This window comes from Lepidochelys olivacea (assembly GCF_965140295.1).
Source record: "Lepidochelys olivacea isolate rLepOli2 genome assembly, chromosome: 20".
Taxonomy (NCBI): domain Eukaryota; kingdom Metazoa; phylum Chordata; order Testudines; family Cheloniidae; genus Lepidochelys; species Lepidochelys olivacea.
In genome coordinates, this window is record NC_140430.1 from 21,338,382 (window position 1) to 21,351,000 (window position 12,619).

At 63.1% G+C, this 12,619-nt stretch overlaps 1 protein-coding gene across 4 annotated transcripts in view; it reads left to right on the top strand.

The window, feature by feature from the left end:
- The first annotated feature begins 3,191 nt into the window (after positions 1 to 3,191).
- The window catches only part of DNMT1 (DNA methyltransferase 1), a 32,895-nt gene continuing 23,467 nt past the window's right edge, over positions 3,192 to 12,619 (top strand). Inside the window, exons 1-3 of one of the 4 annotated variants that reach the window (XM_084610360.1) lie at positions 3,192 to 3,245; positions 10,206 to 10,248; positions 12,444 to 12,551. In XM_084610360.1, the coding sequence (XP_084466486.1) occupies positions 3,199 to 3,245; positions 10,206 to 10,248; positions 12,444 to 12,551 (198 nt within the window). In that variant the 5' untranslated portion in view covers positions 3,192 to 3,198. Of the gene's footprint in view, positions 3,246 to 3,375; positions 3,444 to 7,491; positions 7,552 to 9,611; positions 9,665 to 10,205; positions 10,249 to 12,443; positions 12,552 to 12,619 lie in introns of those variants that run through there. The other 3 variants (XM_084610359.1, XM_084610361.1, XM_084610358.1) reach the window with 3 other exon arrangements.

A 12,619-nucleotide genomic window follows, 5' to 3' on the forward strand; every position in this document is an offset into this window, starting at 1 on the left:
TCTGTCCTGGGCAGGGCCCCATAGCCCTCCTGACGGCAGGAGGCCTAGGCATCACGTCCGGCCCAGCTTAGGCCTCAGAACGAAGCCGACTGAGCCCTTCGTTTTCCCTGCAGCCGGCCCAGGTCGTGACGCTCGCCTCCCCGCTGCGCGATGCGTCCGTCAGGGTGCGCCCTGGTCTAAACACAGCAGGTGTCCCAGGAATGCCTCTGCCCTGCCACCAGAGCCAGCCTCTGCCCTAGCTCCGAGGGGCGGGCCGGGGCTGGGGGCTTGTGTCTGCAGCTGGCTCCTGCCCTTGGCGGGCACTGCCTGGGGGGGACGGGGAGGACGTGCTGGATACAATTGGCCCCTGCTGGGCCTGCGGCCGGTGAAAGCAGCCCGGCTGCTGGCTTTGCCCGCCCAGGGCCGCGCCTGGGATTTGGCACCCGCGGCTTGTGTGTCCTGTGATGGAGCTTGTGCTGGGGGACACCGAGGGCCCAGCCCCAGCCCCAGGGTTCGGGGAATTCCACCCCGGCCCCAGAAACCTGCCATCAGTTCGCAGCTTGTGGGAGTGAGTGTGGGCGGCCACGCGTCTATCTAAGGGACTTGTATGTGCACGCGTGCGTCTGGCGGTGCGTGGGTGCGTCCGTGTGGGAGTGTCACTCTGTGTGCACGTGTGTGTGTGTGTTTCACAGTGCATGTCTGTGTCCGTGTGTGACTGTCACTCTGTGTCACGGTCTGTGGACGTGTGCGCGCGTCTGGCGGTGCGCGTGTGTGTCCGTGTGTGTCACTCTGTGTCATGGTGGGTGCGTGTCTGGCGGTGCGTGTGCGAGCGTCACTCTGTGTCCCGGTGTGCGCGGGTGTCTGGTGGTGCGTGTCTGGCGGTGCGTGTGCGAGCGTCACTCTGTGTCCCGGTGTGCGCGTGTGTCTGGCGGTGCGTGTGCGAGCGTCACTCTGTGTCCCGGTGTGCGCGCGTGTCTGGCGGTGCGTATCTGGCGGTGCGTGTGCGAGCGTCTCTCTGTGTCCCGGTGTGCGCGCGTGTCTGGCGGTGCGTGTCTGGCGGTGCGTGTGCGAGCGTCTCTCTGTGTCCCGGTGTGCGCGTGTGTCTGGCGGTGCGTGTCTGGCGGTGCGTGTGCGAGCGTCACTCTGTGTCCCGGCGGGTGCGGGTGTCTGGCGGTGCGTGTCTGGCGGTGCGTGTGTGTCACTCTGTGTGCACGAGTGTGTGTGTGTTTCACAGTGCGTGTGTGTGTCCGTATGTGACTGTCACTCTGTGTCCCGGTGTGCGCGGGTGTCTGGCGGTGCGTGTCTGGCGGTGCGTGTGCGAGCGTCACTCTGTGTCCCGGCGGGTGCGGGTGTCTGGCGGTGCGTGTCTGGCGTTGCGTGTGCGAGCGTCACTCTGTGTCCCGGTGTGCGCGTGTGTCTGGCGGTGCGTGTGCGAGCGTCACTCTGTGTCCCGGCGGGTGCGGGTGTCTGGCGGTGCGTGTCTGGCGTTGCGTGTGCGAGCGTCACTCTGTGTCCCGGTGTGCGCGTGTGTCTGGCGGTGCGTGTGCGAGCGTCACTCTGTGTCCCGGCGGGTGCGGGTGTCTGGCGGTGCGTGTCTGGCGGTGCGTGTGCGAGCGTCACTCTGTGTCCCGGTGTGCGCGTGTGTCTGGCGGTGCGTGTGCGAGCGTCACTCTGTGTCACGGTGTGCGCGGGTGTCTGGCGGTGCGTGTCTGGCGGTGCGTGTGCGAGTGTCACTCTGTGTCCCGGTGTGCGCGTGTGTCTGGCGGTGCGTGTGCGAGTGTCACTCTGTGTCCCGGTGTGCGCGGGTGTCTGGCGGTGCGTGTGCGAGCGTCACTCTGTGTCCCGGTGTGTGCGTGTGTCTGGCGGTGCGTGTGCGAGCGTCACTCTGTGTCACGGTGTGCGCGGGTGTCTGGCGGTGCGTGTCTGGCGGTGCGTGTGCGAGTGTCACTCTGTGTCCCGGTGTGCGCGGGTGTCTGGCGGTGCGTGTGCGAGCGTCACTCTGTGTCCCGGTGTGTGCGTGTGTCTGGCGGTGTGTGTGCGAGCGTCACTCTGTGTCACGGTGTGCGCGGGTGTCTGGCGGTGCGTGTCTGGCGGTGCGTGTGCGAGCGTCACTCTGTGTCCCGGTGTGCGCGGGTGTCTGGCGGTGCGTGTCTGGCGGTGCGTGTGCGAGCGTCACTCTGTGTCCCGGTGTGCGCGTGTGTCTGGCGGTGCGTGTCTGGCGGTGCGTGTGCGAGCGTCACTCTGTGTCACGGTGTGCGCGGGTGTCTGGCGGTGCGTGTCTGGCGGTGCGTGTGCGAGCGTCACTCTGTGTCCCGGTGTGCGCGTGTGTCTGGCGGTGCGTGTCTGGCGGTGCGTGTGCGAGCGTCACTCTGTGTCACGGTGTGCGCGGGTGTCTGGCGGTGCGTGTCTGGCGGTGCGTGTGCGAGTGTCACTCTGTGTCCCGGTGTGCGCGTGTGTCTGGCGGTGCGTGTGCGAGCGTCACTCTGTGTCCCGGCGGGTGCGGGTGCGGGGGGTGCTGACGCCCAGGGGCAGGGCCATGGTGCAGCCCGGGATCGGGCGCCATCTCCCATCCCGGCCCGGGGGGCAGGAGCCTGGTTCCAGAGGTGGTACCCGCCCTGGCCCCTGCCAGGCCCCTCGAGGTGTCGCCAGCCGGGATCCCGCCGACGACATTTACCCCCACCCTCCTGTTGCCGAGCAACGGCCTGGGGCCCTGGGAGAGTGGTACCACCCCCCCATCCGCGTGGTACGCCCCAAAGGCCTTCCTCTACTATCCCCTTGATGGTATATCCCAGCTCCCCCTCTGCCTCAGTTTACATGGCACATTCTCTCCCCCCCGTAAAGGATGGTACATCCCAACTGTCACCCCTCTGCCCTAAGTGCACTTGGTACCCCCCACTCTCTCAGGTGTGGTACGTCCCGTTTCCCCGCAATATGGTACATCCCGTGTCACACACTTCCCTTCCGCGCATCGTTCTTCCCGCCCCCCGCCCATTATGGAAATTAGGGCGTCCCCTCCCTTTGCCCCCCTCCCCGGGGAGCACGTGTGCCATCCGGGTTCCTGTGGTGCCCCCCATCCCACCTCCAGGATGGTACATCCCGCCACTCACTTCCACCCCCTGCCCTGGGCGAACATGGTACATCCCACCCGCTCTGTCTCCGGGACCCGCCTGCCGAACCCCGGCTCCCCTCCCTCATGGTTTGTCCCACACCCCCCCATAGATGGTACCGCCCCCCCGCAAGTGGTACCTCCCAGCCCCGGACGGATGGTATGTCCCTGCCCCCGTAAATGGTACCGCCCGCCCCCCTCCCGGATGGTTTGTCCCGCCCCCTCCCCCCTCCCTCCCCCCGTGGCTGGTTTCCGCGCGAAATCGTCTCCCGGCCCCTGGCTCCCGCCCGCCGCCCCCGATGCCGGCCCGGGCCGCCCCGCTGCCCCCCGCCCCGCTGCCCGCCGAGCTGCGCAGGCGGTGAGTGCCGGCCCCGCCTCCGGTCCGCGTCCGGTCCGAGCCACCCCCCTCCGCGCCCCCGTCCGGTCCGCGTCCGGTCCGAGCCACCCCCCCCTCCGCGCCCCCGTCCGGTCCGAGCTCCCCCCTCCGCGCCACCGTCCGGTCCGCGTCCGGTCCGAGCCCCCCCCCTCCGCGCCCCCGTCCGGTCCGAGCCCCCCCCTCCGCGCCCCCGTCCGGTCCGAGCCCCCCCCTCCGCGCCACCGTCCGGTCCGCGTCCGGTCCGAGCCACCCCCCCCTCCGCGCCCCCGTCCGGTCCGAGCCCCCCCCTCCGCGCCCCCGTCCGGTCCGCGTCCGGTCCGCGCCACCCCCCCCTCCGCGCCCCCGTCCGGTCCGAGCCCCCCCCTCCGCGCCACCGTCCGGTCCGCGTCCGGTCCGCGCCCCCCCCCCCCGGTCCGCGCCCCCCCCCGGTCCGCGCCCGGTCCGAGCCACCCCCCCCCCTCCGCGCCCCCGTCCGGTACCCCGGTCCGAGCCACCCCCCCCGGTCCGCGCCCCCGTCCGGTCCGAGCCCCCCGCCCTCCGCGCCCCCGTCCGGTCCCCCGGTCCGCGCCCCCGTCCGCGTCCGGTCCGAGCCCCCCCCCTCCCCGCCCCCGTCCAGTCCCCCGGTCCGCGCCCCCGTCCGGTCCGAGCCACGCTCCCCCCTCCGCGCCCTCGTCCGGTCCGAGCCACGCCCCCCCCTCCGTGCCCCCGTCCGGTCCACGCCCGGTCCGAGACACCCCCTTCCGCACCCCTGTCCGGTCCGAGACACCCCCCGCGCGCCCCCGTCCATTCCCCCAGCCCCCGTCCGGTCCGAGACACCCCCCCGTGCGCCCCCGTCCATTCCCCCGGCCCCCGTCCGGTCCGAGACACCCCCCCGTGCGCCCCCGTCCATTCCCCCGGCCCCCGTCCGGTCCGAGACACCCCCCCGTGCGCCCCCGTCCATTCCCCCGGCCCCCGTCCGGTCCGAGACACCCCCCCGTGCGCCCCCGTCCATTCCCCCGTCCGGTCCGAGACACCCCCCCGTGCGCCCCCTGTCTGGTCCAAGGCACCCCCCCGCGTCCCCGTCCGGTCCGAGCTGCCCCCTGTCTGGTCCCCGTCCGGTCCGAGACACACAACCCCCCCATGCACCCCCTGGCCGGTCCCCGTCCGGTCCGAGCTGCCCCCTGGCCGGTCCCCGTCCGGTCCGAGACACCCTGGTCTGCCCCCCCGTCCGGTCCCCATCCAGTCCGAGCCGCCCCCCGTCCGGTCCGAGCTGCCCCCTGTCCGGTCCCCGTCCGGTCCGAGACACACAACCCCCCCCATGCACCCACTGTCCGGTCCCCGTCCGGTCCGAGCTGCCCCCTGTCCGGTCCCCGTCCGGTCCGAGCTGCCCCCTGTCCGGTCCCCGTCCGGTCCGAGACACCCTGGTCTGCCCCCCCGTCCGGTCCCCGTCCGGTCCGAGCCGCCCCCCGTCCGGTCCGAGCCGCCCCCTGTCCGGTCCCCGTCCGGTCCGAGACACACAACCCCCCCATGCATCCCCTGTCCGGTCCCCGTCCGGTCCGAGCTGCCCCCTGTCCGGTCCCCGTCCGGTCCGAGCTGCCCCTTGTCCGGTCCCCGTCCGGTCCGAGACACCCTGCTCTGCCCCCCCGTCCGCCCCCCGTCCGGTCCGAGCCGCCCCCCGTCCGGTCCGAGCCGCCCCCTGTCCGGTCCGAGCCACACACTGTGGGGACCAGATTCCAATGGGGGACCCCCGCACCCACCCCGGTCTGAGACACCTCGCGCCCCCGACTGGTCTCCGTCCGGTCCGAGACACACACACACCCCGTGCCCCTGTCCGGTCCGAGCCACTCCCCCATGCGCTCCCCGTCTGTTCCGAGCCACCCTCCCTCCGGTCCCCCGGTCCAAGCCCCCGTCCGGTCCGAGCCCCCTGCACCCCTGGTCCGGTACCCCCAGTCTGAGCTGGTCCCCCCCCCATCCGGTCCAAGGCCCCCTGGACCCCCATACAGTTCCCGTCTGGTCCGAGGCCCCACATCTGGTCCGAGACACCCCATCCGCACCCGCCATCCTGTCCGCGCGGTCTGTGACCCCACCACGCACCCCCTATCTGGTCCGAGGCACCCCCGTCCAGTCCCCCCGGTCCTAGACACCCCCCCAGTGCCCCTGTCCGGTCCCCCCCGTCCGAGACACCCCCTGCACCTCCCTGTCCGGTCCTCCCCCAGTCTAAGTGCCCCCCGGTCCGAGACCCCTCTCCTCCAGTCCCCGCCCGTGCGGCCACCCTAGTCAGGTTCTCCCCCACAGACCCCGCACATTGAGGTCTGATTCCCCCCTCAAGAGGGCAGTGGCCCCCTACAGACCGTTGCTGTGGGGAGGCTATTGGGGGGCTGGGGGTTCCCCCATTGGAGTCTGGTCCCCACAAACTTAGGCCACCCCTTGGGCTAGTGCATGGGGTGAGCCCTGCTGAGCTTTGCCCCCTGCGGCTGACAGACCCCGGGTTGGGGGGCCGGGTGTGTTTGCCCCCAGGGGCTGAGCCCCGGCCTGGGAGGGGGGAGCGGAGGCGGGGAGGGAAGCATGTGTCTCCCCCGAATGGGGTCCCCAATCACGTGGGGTGGCACGTCCCCCTGGGCTACGTCAGGGGGTCTTAGGAGTTATTTTATCTGGCCCTGCCTCCCCGCACCTTGTCCTTTGCTTGGGGCCCCCTGTCCTGCTGGGAGCCCCAGAGCCTATAACGGTGGATCCAGGAAATGGGAGGGGGGGTTAGACCCCATCCTGTTTTCCCCACCCCTGTATGGCACCAGGCTGCTTTGTCTTTCTCCTTCCCAGCACCGCGTCCCCCACACACGCAGCTGTTTAGGACAGGAAGTGAAGGAGAGCCCAGCATCCGATCAGAACGTGGGGGGCATGTGGTTGGGGGGCAGCAGGCAGCTGCCTGTGCTGTGCAGGAGGCCAGGGTAGGTGATCCTCCAGCTGCCCATGGACACCCATCCTTCTGCAAATGACGTGCCACGGGCCGGGCAGGACCGCCCTGCCCTCCATTAGGGCGCCTCTGGGCTGCCTGGGGCTCCCTGCTGCTCTGGCCAGGCCAATCTGCTCCCAAAGGAAATGTACCCTCCTGCCCGTCTGCAATTAACCTTCCTCGTTATTACCACCCTCACCCCTTAGGCAACTGCCTTTGTCTTGGCACGACCCTGATTCAGCAGGGGGCGGATCTGATATATGGGGCAGCCCCTTGGCGCCAAGAACCTGTTTCCTGTTAGCTGTTCGGCCTGACGGGGCAGAAGTCTGCTGGCTCTAGTGTATCCAAAGCCCTATAAAGCTCTTTTTATTTTCCCCAGGCCATTAGGGGAGAGGAGAGGGAACCAAAGAAAGTCCAGAAAACGCTCCCGCTCCCTCTCTGCACCCCCACCAAACAAGTAGGCATGGGGCTGAGTGGTTTAGAATTGCAGGTTGTTACTTCCTGAGATCAGAGACTCTGTTTTCCCCTTTGGGAGGGTCTGCCCGTGTGCAGGATATTAACTGCCCAGGCGGGTGTGTTCTGCTCTGGATCTGGGGTCAGACTGGACGCTCGTTCATTAAAATAAATGACTTCTCTTGATGCTGGTCAGATCCGCTGTGCTTCTCCTAGGCCCCTTAAATCTGCTTCCCTTTGTCACTCTCTGGGGCCCCAATCCTGCTGTCCAATCCACCCCTGCCTGTGTGCGGCTCTGGTTGCAGACTGGAGGGTGTGTGGTGGGGGTACAATATTCTAGTTAGCAAACCAGGCCAGGGATGTGCAATTAACATCAGCGGTGGCTGCAGAAGAGGGAATCTGTTTCCTTCTTAATTTTGCGTCGAGCTGCTTGCGGCCCGACCTCCTGTCTGGAAGAACGTAACTCTCCTGTTTTCCTCTGCAGCGAGCAGTAGCAGGGCCTGTGGCGGCGATTGTGTGTAGCACGTGGCGTGTGTGCACTTCCTGTGAGAATTTAACCCAGGTCCCTCACTGCTATTGTCCGTTCCGCTCGGCTTCTGTCTCCCCCCTTGTTCTTGCGGTGCCTCGTGCTTAGTAGAAGAGGAGACGGTTCAGAGGACTGCGTATGCTGGTCTTGTTGCTTCGCCAGCAGGCCACAAAGCGATCCAGGTGCACTCGGTGAATTGTGGGGGGGCTGCGCTGGCCCAGTTGTGACTCTTGGGTTAAAGGTTTGCTGTCCAGAGCAAACTGAGCCCGCTGAGCATGGCTGTGCAACCCTGAGAACAACCTTCCCTATCAATAGTGGGAGCAATTTTCCGAAGTATCTGGGAAGGGAGCAGAAATGTTGGAGTCAGACCCTTAACTAAAAAGATGGATCACAGGCAGCCTGAAGCTACTTTCCTCTGTTTAGCTACGGTGCCATTGGTCCGTCCTCCCCCCTCCCCTTAAAATACTGGTTAACGAAGCAAAGGGAATCGGGACTAGTTGCCTACAGTTAAGAGAAGCTGCAGGAAGAATGCGTAGTGAGGCTTTGCGGGGTGTGTGGGGGGAAATGAATGGCTTTGATTCCTGGTACTGCTGCTTAGCCTGGTGCTTTCAAAGCCCCTGTGCTTATGAGGCCTTTCGTTTGCATTCTGCTGTGGGGGGGGCTGGGGCGCCTTAGTGGGAGCAACAGCCAGCTGGCTTTCTTAGCAACTCAAACCATGGAGCGGGCACTGAGAGAAACTGACAGGCACTCAGTTACTCATGGTCTAGTAACAGTCCCTGTAACTTAAAGAAAACCCTGCCATACAATGCGCCGTGGGTGGGGCGCTGAAGCTGAAACAGTACCCTGAGGGCGCTGGATTGCGAGTCATCCAGAGCTTGCTGTAGGTGCACATGAGGTGAAGTTAGGGAGACAGGCTAGCTGCAGTGTCAGTAAATGCAGGATGGGCTTGGGTGGTGGGACCCCGCCACATGACGTGCCCAGAACCAGGAATAAACGCCCCATGTCTGCGTCTACGGGTCTTGTCGCTGAGCAGTAGTGTTCTGCAGGACGCGGGCCAGCCCTAGGTAACCAGGGAGTGGCTCTTGGCGGCGGTGCTCTGGGACGCTTCCAAGGGGCGAGATTGTTCCTCAATGGGGTTGGGGAATTATGCCATTCCCTGGTGTAGCTGCCCCTGTCCAGTCGTGTTCTTGCATGTGTATGTGACAGAAGCAATCCAAAGTTCGGGGAGGTTTGCGTGTCCTTCTGCAAGGCCTGTTTGTGCATGTGGAGGGAATGCTGGGGCACTGCTGAATTGCGGCTCCTCTCCTGGAAATGGTCTTTCCTTTGTTTTTGCTAATGGCTCCTGATAAGCCTCTCCCCTGTCTGGGCAGAGACCTGGTGTCTCCATTTCATTTCATTTGAACTCTGTGTGCGCCTGTAATGAGTCATTGACCTTAGGAATTAACTCTTAATTGATGAAAGGACAGCCAATGGCATTGCTTGGCAACTGATGCCCGGGCAGCAGCTAGAGGCGAAAGAGGAGAGTTGGGGTTGAAATACACATGTGCTGAGCCGTCCATTTGAAGGTTGCGAAGAACTGGCTGGGCCAGGGACCGGAGGCTGTTTCTGGTGTCTCTGGTGCGAAGGAATGTCCTGTAGGGTCAGTTGGTGGCCGGTGAGTGTATGGCCAAAGTCATCGCTGTTCTCCCTCCTCTAGAAAGTCACCATTGTTCCGGAAATCCGTGTCTTGTCACGGGCTCCATGCATCGTATTGAGAGAGACCCCTCTCTGCTCTGAAGCACTAAAAGGATTTCTTCTATCCACAGCTTGGCTCTGGCTCAGACGGAGAGCTTTCCCCAAGGGCCAGACGCTATCCTGCGTCCGTTCTGCTCTGTCCAGGCCCGTATCTGAGCCTCATCGCCACAGCGTCCACACAGCCAGGCTTGCCGAGGCAGGAGGAAGTGCTCCGACGGGGTCTCCTGAGTGTGTTCTCCTCTAGAGCATGGCCAAGGGATTTCTGATCCTTTGCCCTTAGCTGTTGGGTTTTGTGCAGTCCTTGGCAAGAGCTGCGATAAGGCGAGGCCTTGGCAGTGAGTCACGGCGTGGTCAGGGACGCAGCGATGTTGTCAGAGCATTGGGACAGCTATGTAAATAGTGAGATATCCATGCAGACCTGGAGCCAAAGCATGGCCCTCCGGTGCAGCATTCCCAGAGCGTTAGAAGAGTATCTCGGTGACAGATGCATATACCTTGTCCGTTGTGGGGCCTCACTCGCTGGATGGAAGTCTTGTGGCAGCCTTTGCTGCTTAGAACCAGGTCTGCCACATCTCATAAAGGAGAGGGTGATGAGACACCCCTTGCATTGGAGATTAGCGAGCATCCAGGGAGGCCAAGCCCCTTTCCCTTGCTTTTGTGTGGGCAGCTGAAGGGACCTTTCCATTTGTTGCTTGAGCTGGGATTTTCCCAGAAGCCAAGGGAAGTGAGGCATTGCAATCCCAGCCCTAGAATTTACTATCGCTCTTTGTTTTGCAGGGGAAAAGTTTGAAAAGCGGCTTAGACTCTCTAAGTTGTTCCGAGCCCTAACAGCTTTCCAAGAGATGCTGGCTTCCAAGGGCTCTGAAGTCACGCAGTGGCTTTTGAAAACTGTCCGCAAGCCGGTATCTGTTGAGCTTGCACTTCCAGTGTCACCATCCACTATGCCAGAGACCTTTCCCATCCCTTTCCTGCAGTGGGAGGCCATAGAAACTGTACCCCTTCCCCTGTTTCTAGTTGGGGACGCAAAGGAAATGTCCCAATGGTTACCTTGTTGCGTTGCAAGTGGGGAAAGAAACTATAACAAGTCACAATTCTCTTGCAGGCTCCAAGACTTGGAGAAGGAGGAAGATGGGCTGAGTGAGAAGGTAAGGTTCTCTTTCGATTCTTGGTGCACTGCCCATTTCTGCTGATCAACGCGTTTCCAAAGAGGCACCCACACTTTTATGGACTGTCTTGAATTGTAACTTTCATGAAAGGGGCTTTTGGTACTGCGCACACATGGCTTTTATTCTGGTGCTGCTCCCCAGTGCCCTTCTGTACAACAGTATTCCTGCTCTGCAGCCACGCAGTGGGTATTTCATAAGGTGTTTCTGTCCTCCTGAATTTGCCTGTGTATCTTAGTCAGGCCTGCCAAGCAGTGTTAATTTGCAGAAGTGACTTCAGTGGAGTTTAGCTGATTTCTCAGCTGTATCCTGCATACTTGGCCCAAGAGTCATGTCCTCTCTGAAGTCTGGCTTAAAAGTGTGATTCATTGGTGTGGCATGGCAGCTTCTGGGGCCTCAGTTGCATTGTCTGTTTGTATTACAGAAGGTCCCAGAGGCGCAACTGAGGTCAGGCCCTGTGTGCCTGGTGCTGCACAGACATAGTGAGAGAGGGTCCCTGCCCTGGGTCGCAACAAGGGTTTGGCTAGTCAGGCCTAGCGGTCAGGGCTGGTTTCGGAGACCAGGGGCCTATGTCAAGGGTCAGACCCGGGGCTGGCGCCTAAGAGTGCTAGCCGGAGTTCAGGACTGGGGTCAGGGTCCGAGTACTGATGCCAGCGGGTGGCAAGGAAGCCAGAGATGGAGGAGAAAAGTCAGGGTCCGAGTTCAAGTACCAAAACCTGGGGGCAAAGGTGATGTTAGAGTCCAAGTACCAAAGCCAGGGCTCGGGACCGGAGTCCCAAGTTCAGTAGTGGAAGCCGAGGGTCCTGCTCGTTGCACGGCTGCTTCCTGGAACTCCCCCGGACCAATCGGTACTGCAAGGGAAGCTGTCAGTCTGGTCTTCCGAGGCGGTATTTCCTGTAGTCTTCATCTCCGCAAGGTCCATGTGGTCATGTCCACAAGCAGATGGTGGCTGCCAGGTGGTGACATGGAGGCGCTGGCCTTCCTGCATCCCGCAGACCTGGGTTCTAGTCCCATCCCTGCAGAGCCTCGCACCTTGAAGAGCTCAGTCTAAGTAGACAAGGGCTGGGAGGGGAAGAGACTTGCCCAATGGCACCCAGCAGGTCAGTGGCAGGGCTAGGAAGAGAACCCAGGTGTCCTGAGTCCCAGGCCCATGCCCTCCCAGCTGGGTCGTACTGCTCACCCTGCCCTCGTACTGAAAATCAGCGTGATAAATGCCCCATTGCTGGGGGGCTGGCTCTGGAGTCCAACTTAATAAGGAGCTAGGAAAACTTGGTGAGAAGGGAAGCCGCCGATTGCCCCACCGGAGCAGAGCAGTGAACGCTGCAGACTTGTTTCGGTAAGAGCCTCTCTCGCTCATCCGCTCCCGGCTCCTCAGATACATGCTCCTGCAGTGAGGTCATAGCCTGTATTTATTCTATCAGTCCGTTTCCATAGAAACTGCTGTCATGTCACAAACTGGGCTTCGTGACTTCACTACAGAGCTGGGTAAGAGGAGGCTGGAAACTCGGCCTGCACCATTAATCCTGGGGATGCGCCACAGTGGCAAGAAGCTTGTAGGGGGCGGGAGGGTTCCCAGGAGGCTCAGATGAGGGTCGACATGCCCCAGGGCAGGGTGGATTTCGCAAAGGCGTGGCTGAGCAGAGAATATGCTGCCCACAGGTTGCGTCTGGAGGCTGCATTGGTAATGATCTCTGCATTAGGGATATTGCAGCTGTAAACCCCTGAGCAAGAGTAAATATTATTGGGATAACCAGGTGTTCTGGAAGGGCCATAAACGCTGCTGCTCAGAGCGTAGGTTTGGACCTCTTAACTACTGGGGTCAGGAGGGGAACCCCCCCCCTTACTGTCTCTCCCAGGGCTTCATGCACCATCTTCTGGCACAGCTGGTGCTGGCCTCTGCTCTGGCCCAGCCTAGCAACTCCTCTGGCAATATTGCTATGAAACACCAAGGCTGCTCTCCGCTATTGTAGTGAAGGAGGGTGTCCCTGCATACGGCAGTAAGGCAGCCCAGTTCTCAGTAATAGGCTGGCTCCTTCTCCTCCACCATGAGCTTCGGGTCGCAGAAGCTGCGTGTGCCCAGAAGGAAAGGCATGGGAGCAACCGGTGTCTGTGCGGCTGGGGGAACTGGCCGCAAGCTGGTTGCTTGTAGCACACGCTCCTGCTCCTTGTCCCCTCAGGAGTGCGTGAAGGAGAAGCTGAGTCTGGTCCATGGCTTCCTACAAGCAGATGCACAGAATCAGCTGAGTGACCTCGAGACCAAGCTGCACAGAGAGGAGCTGTCGGAGGTGGGGCATTGAACACAGCTTCTCTTCCTTCCATGTGTGTGCGTGCGTACACGCACCCCTGCCTGCCT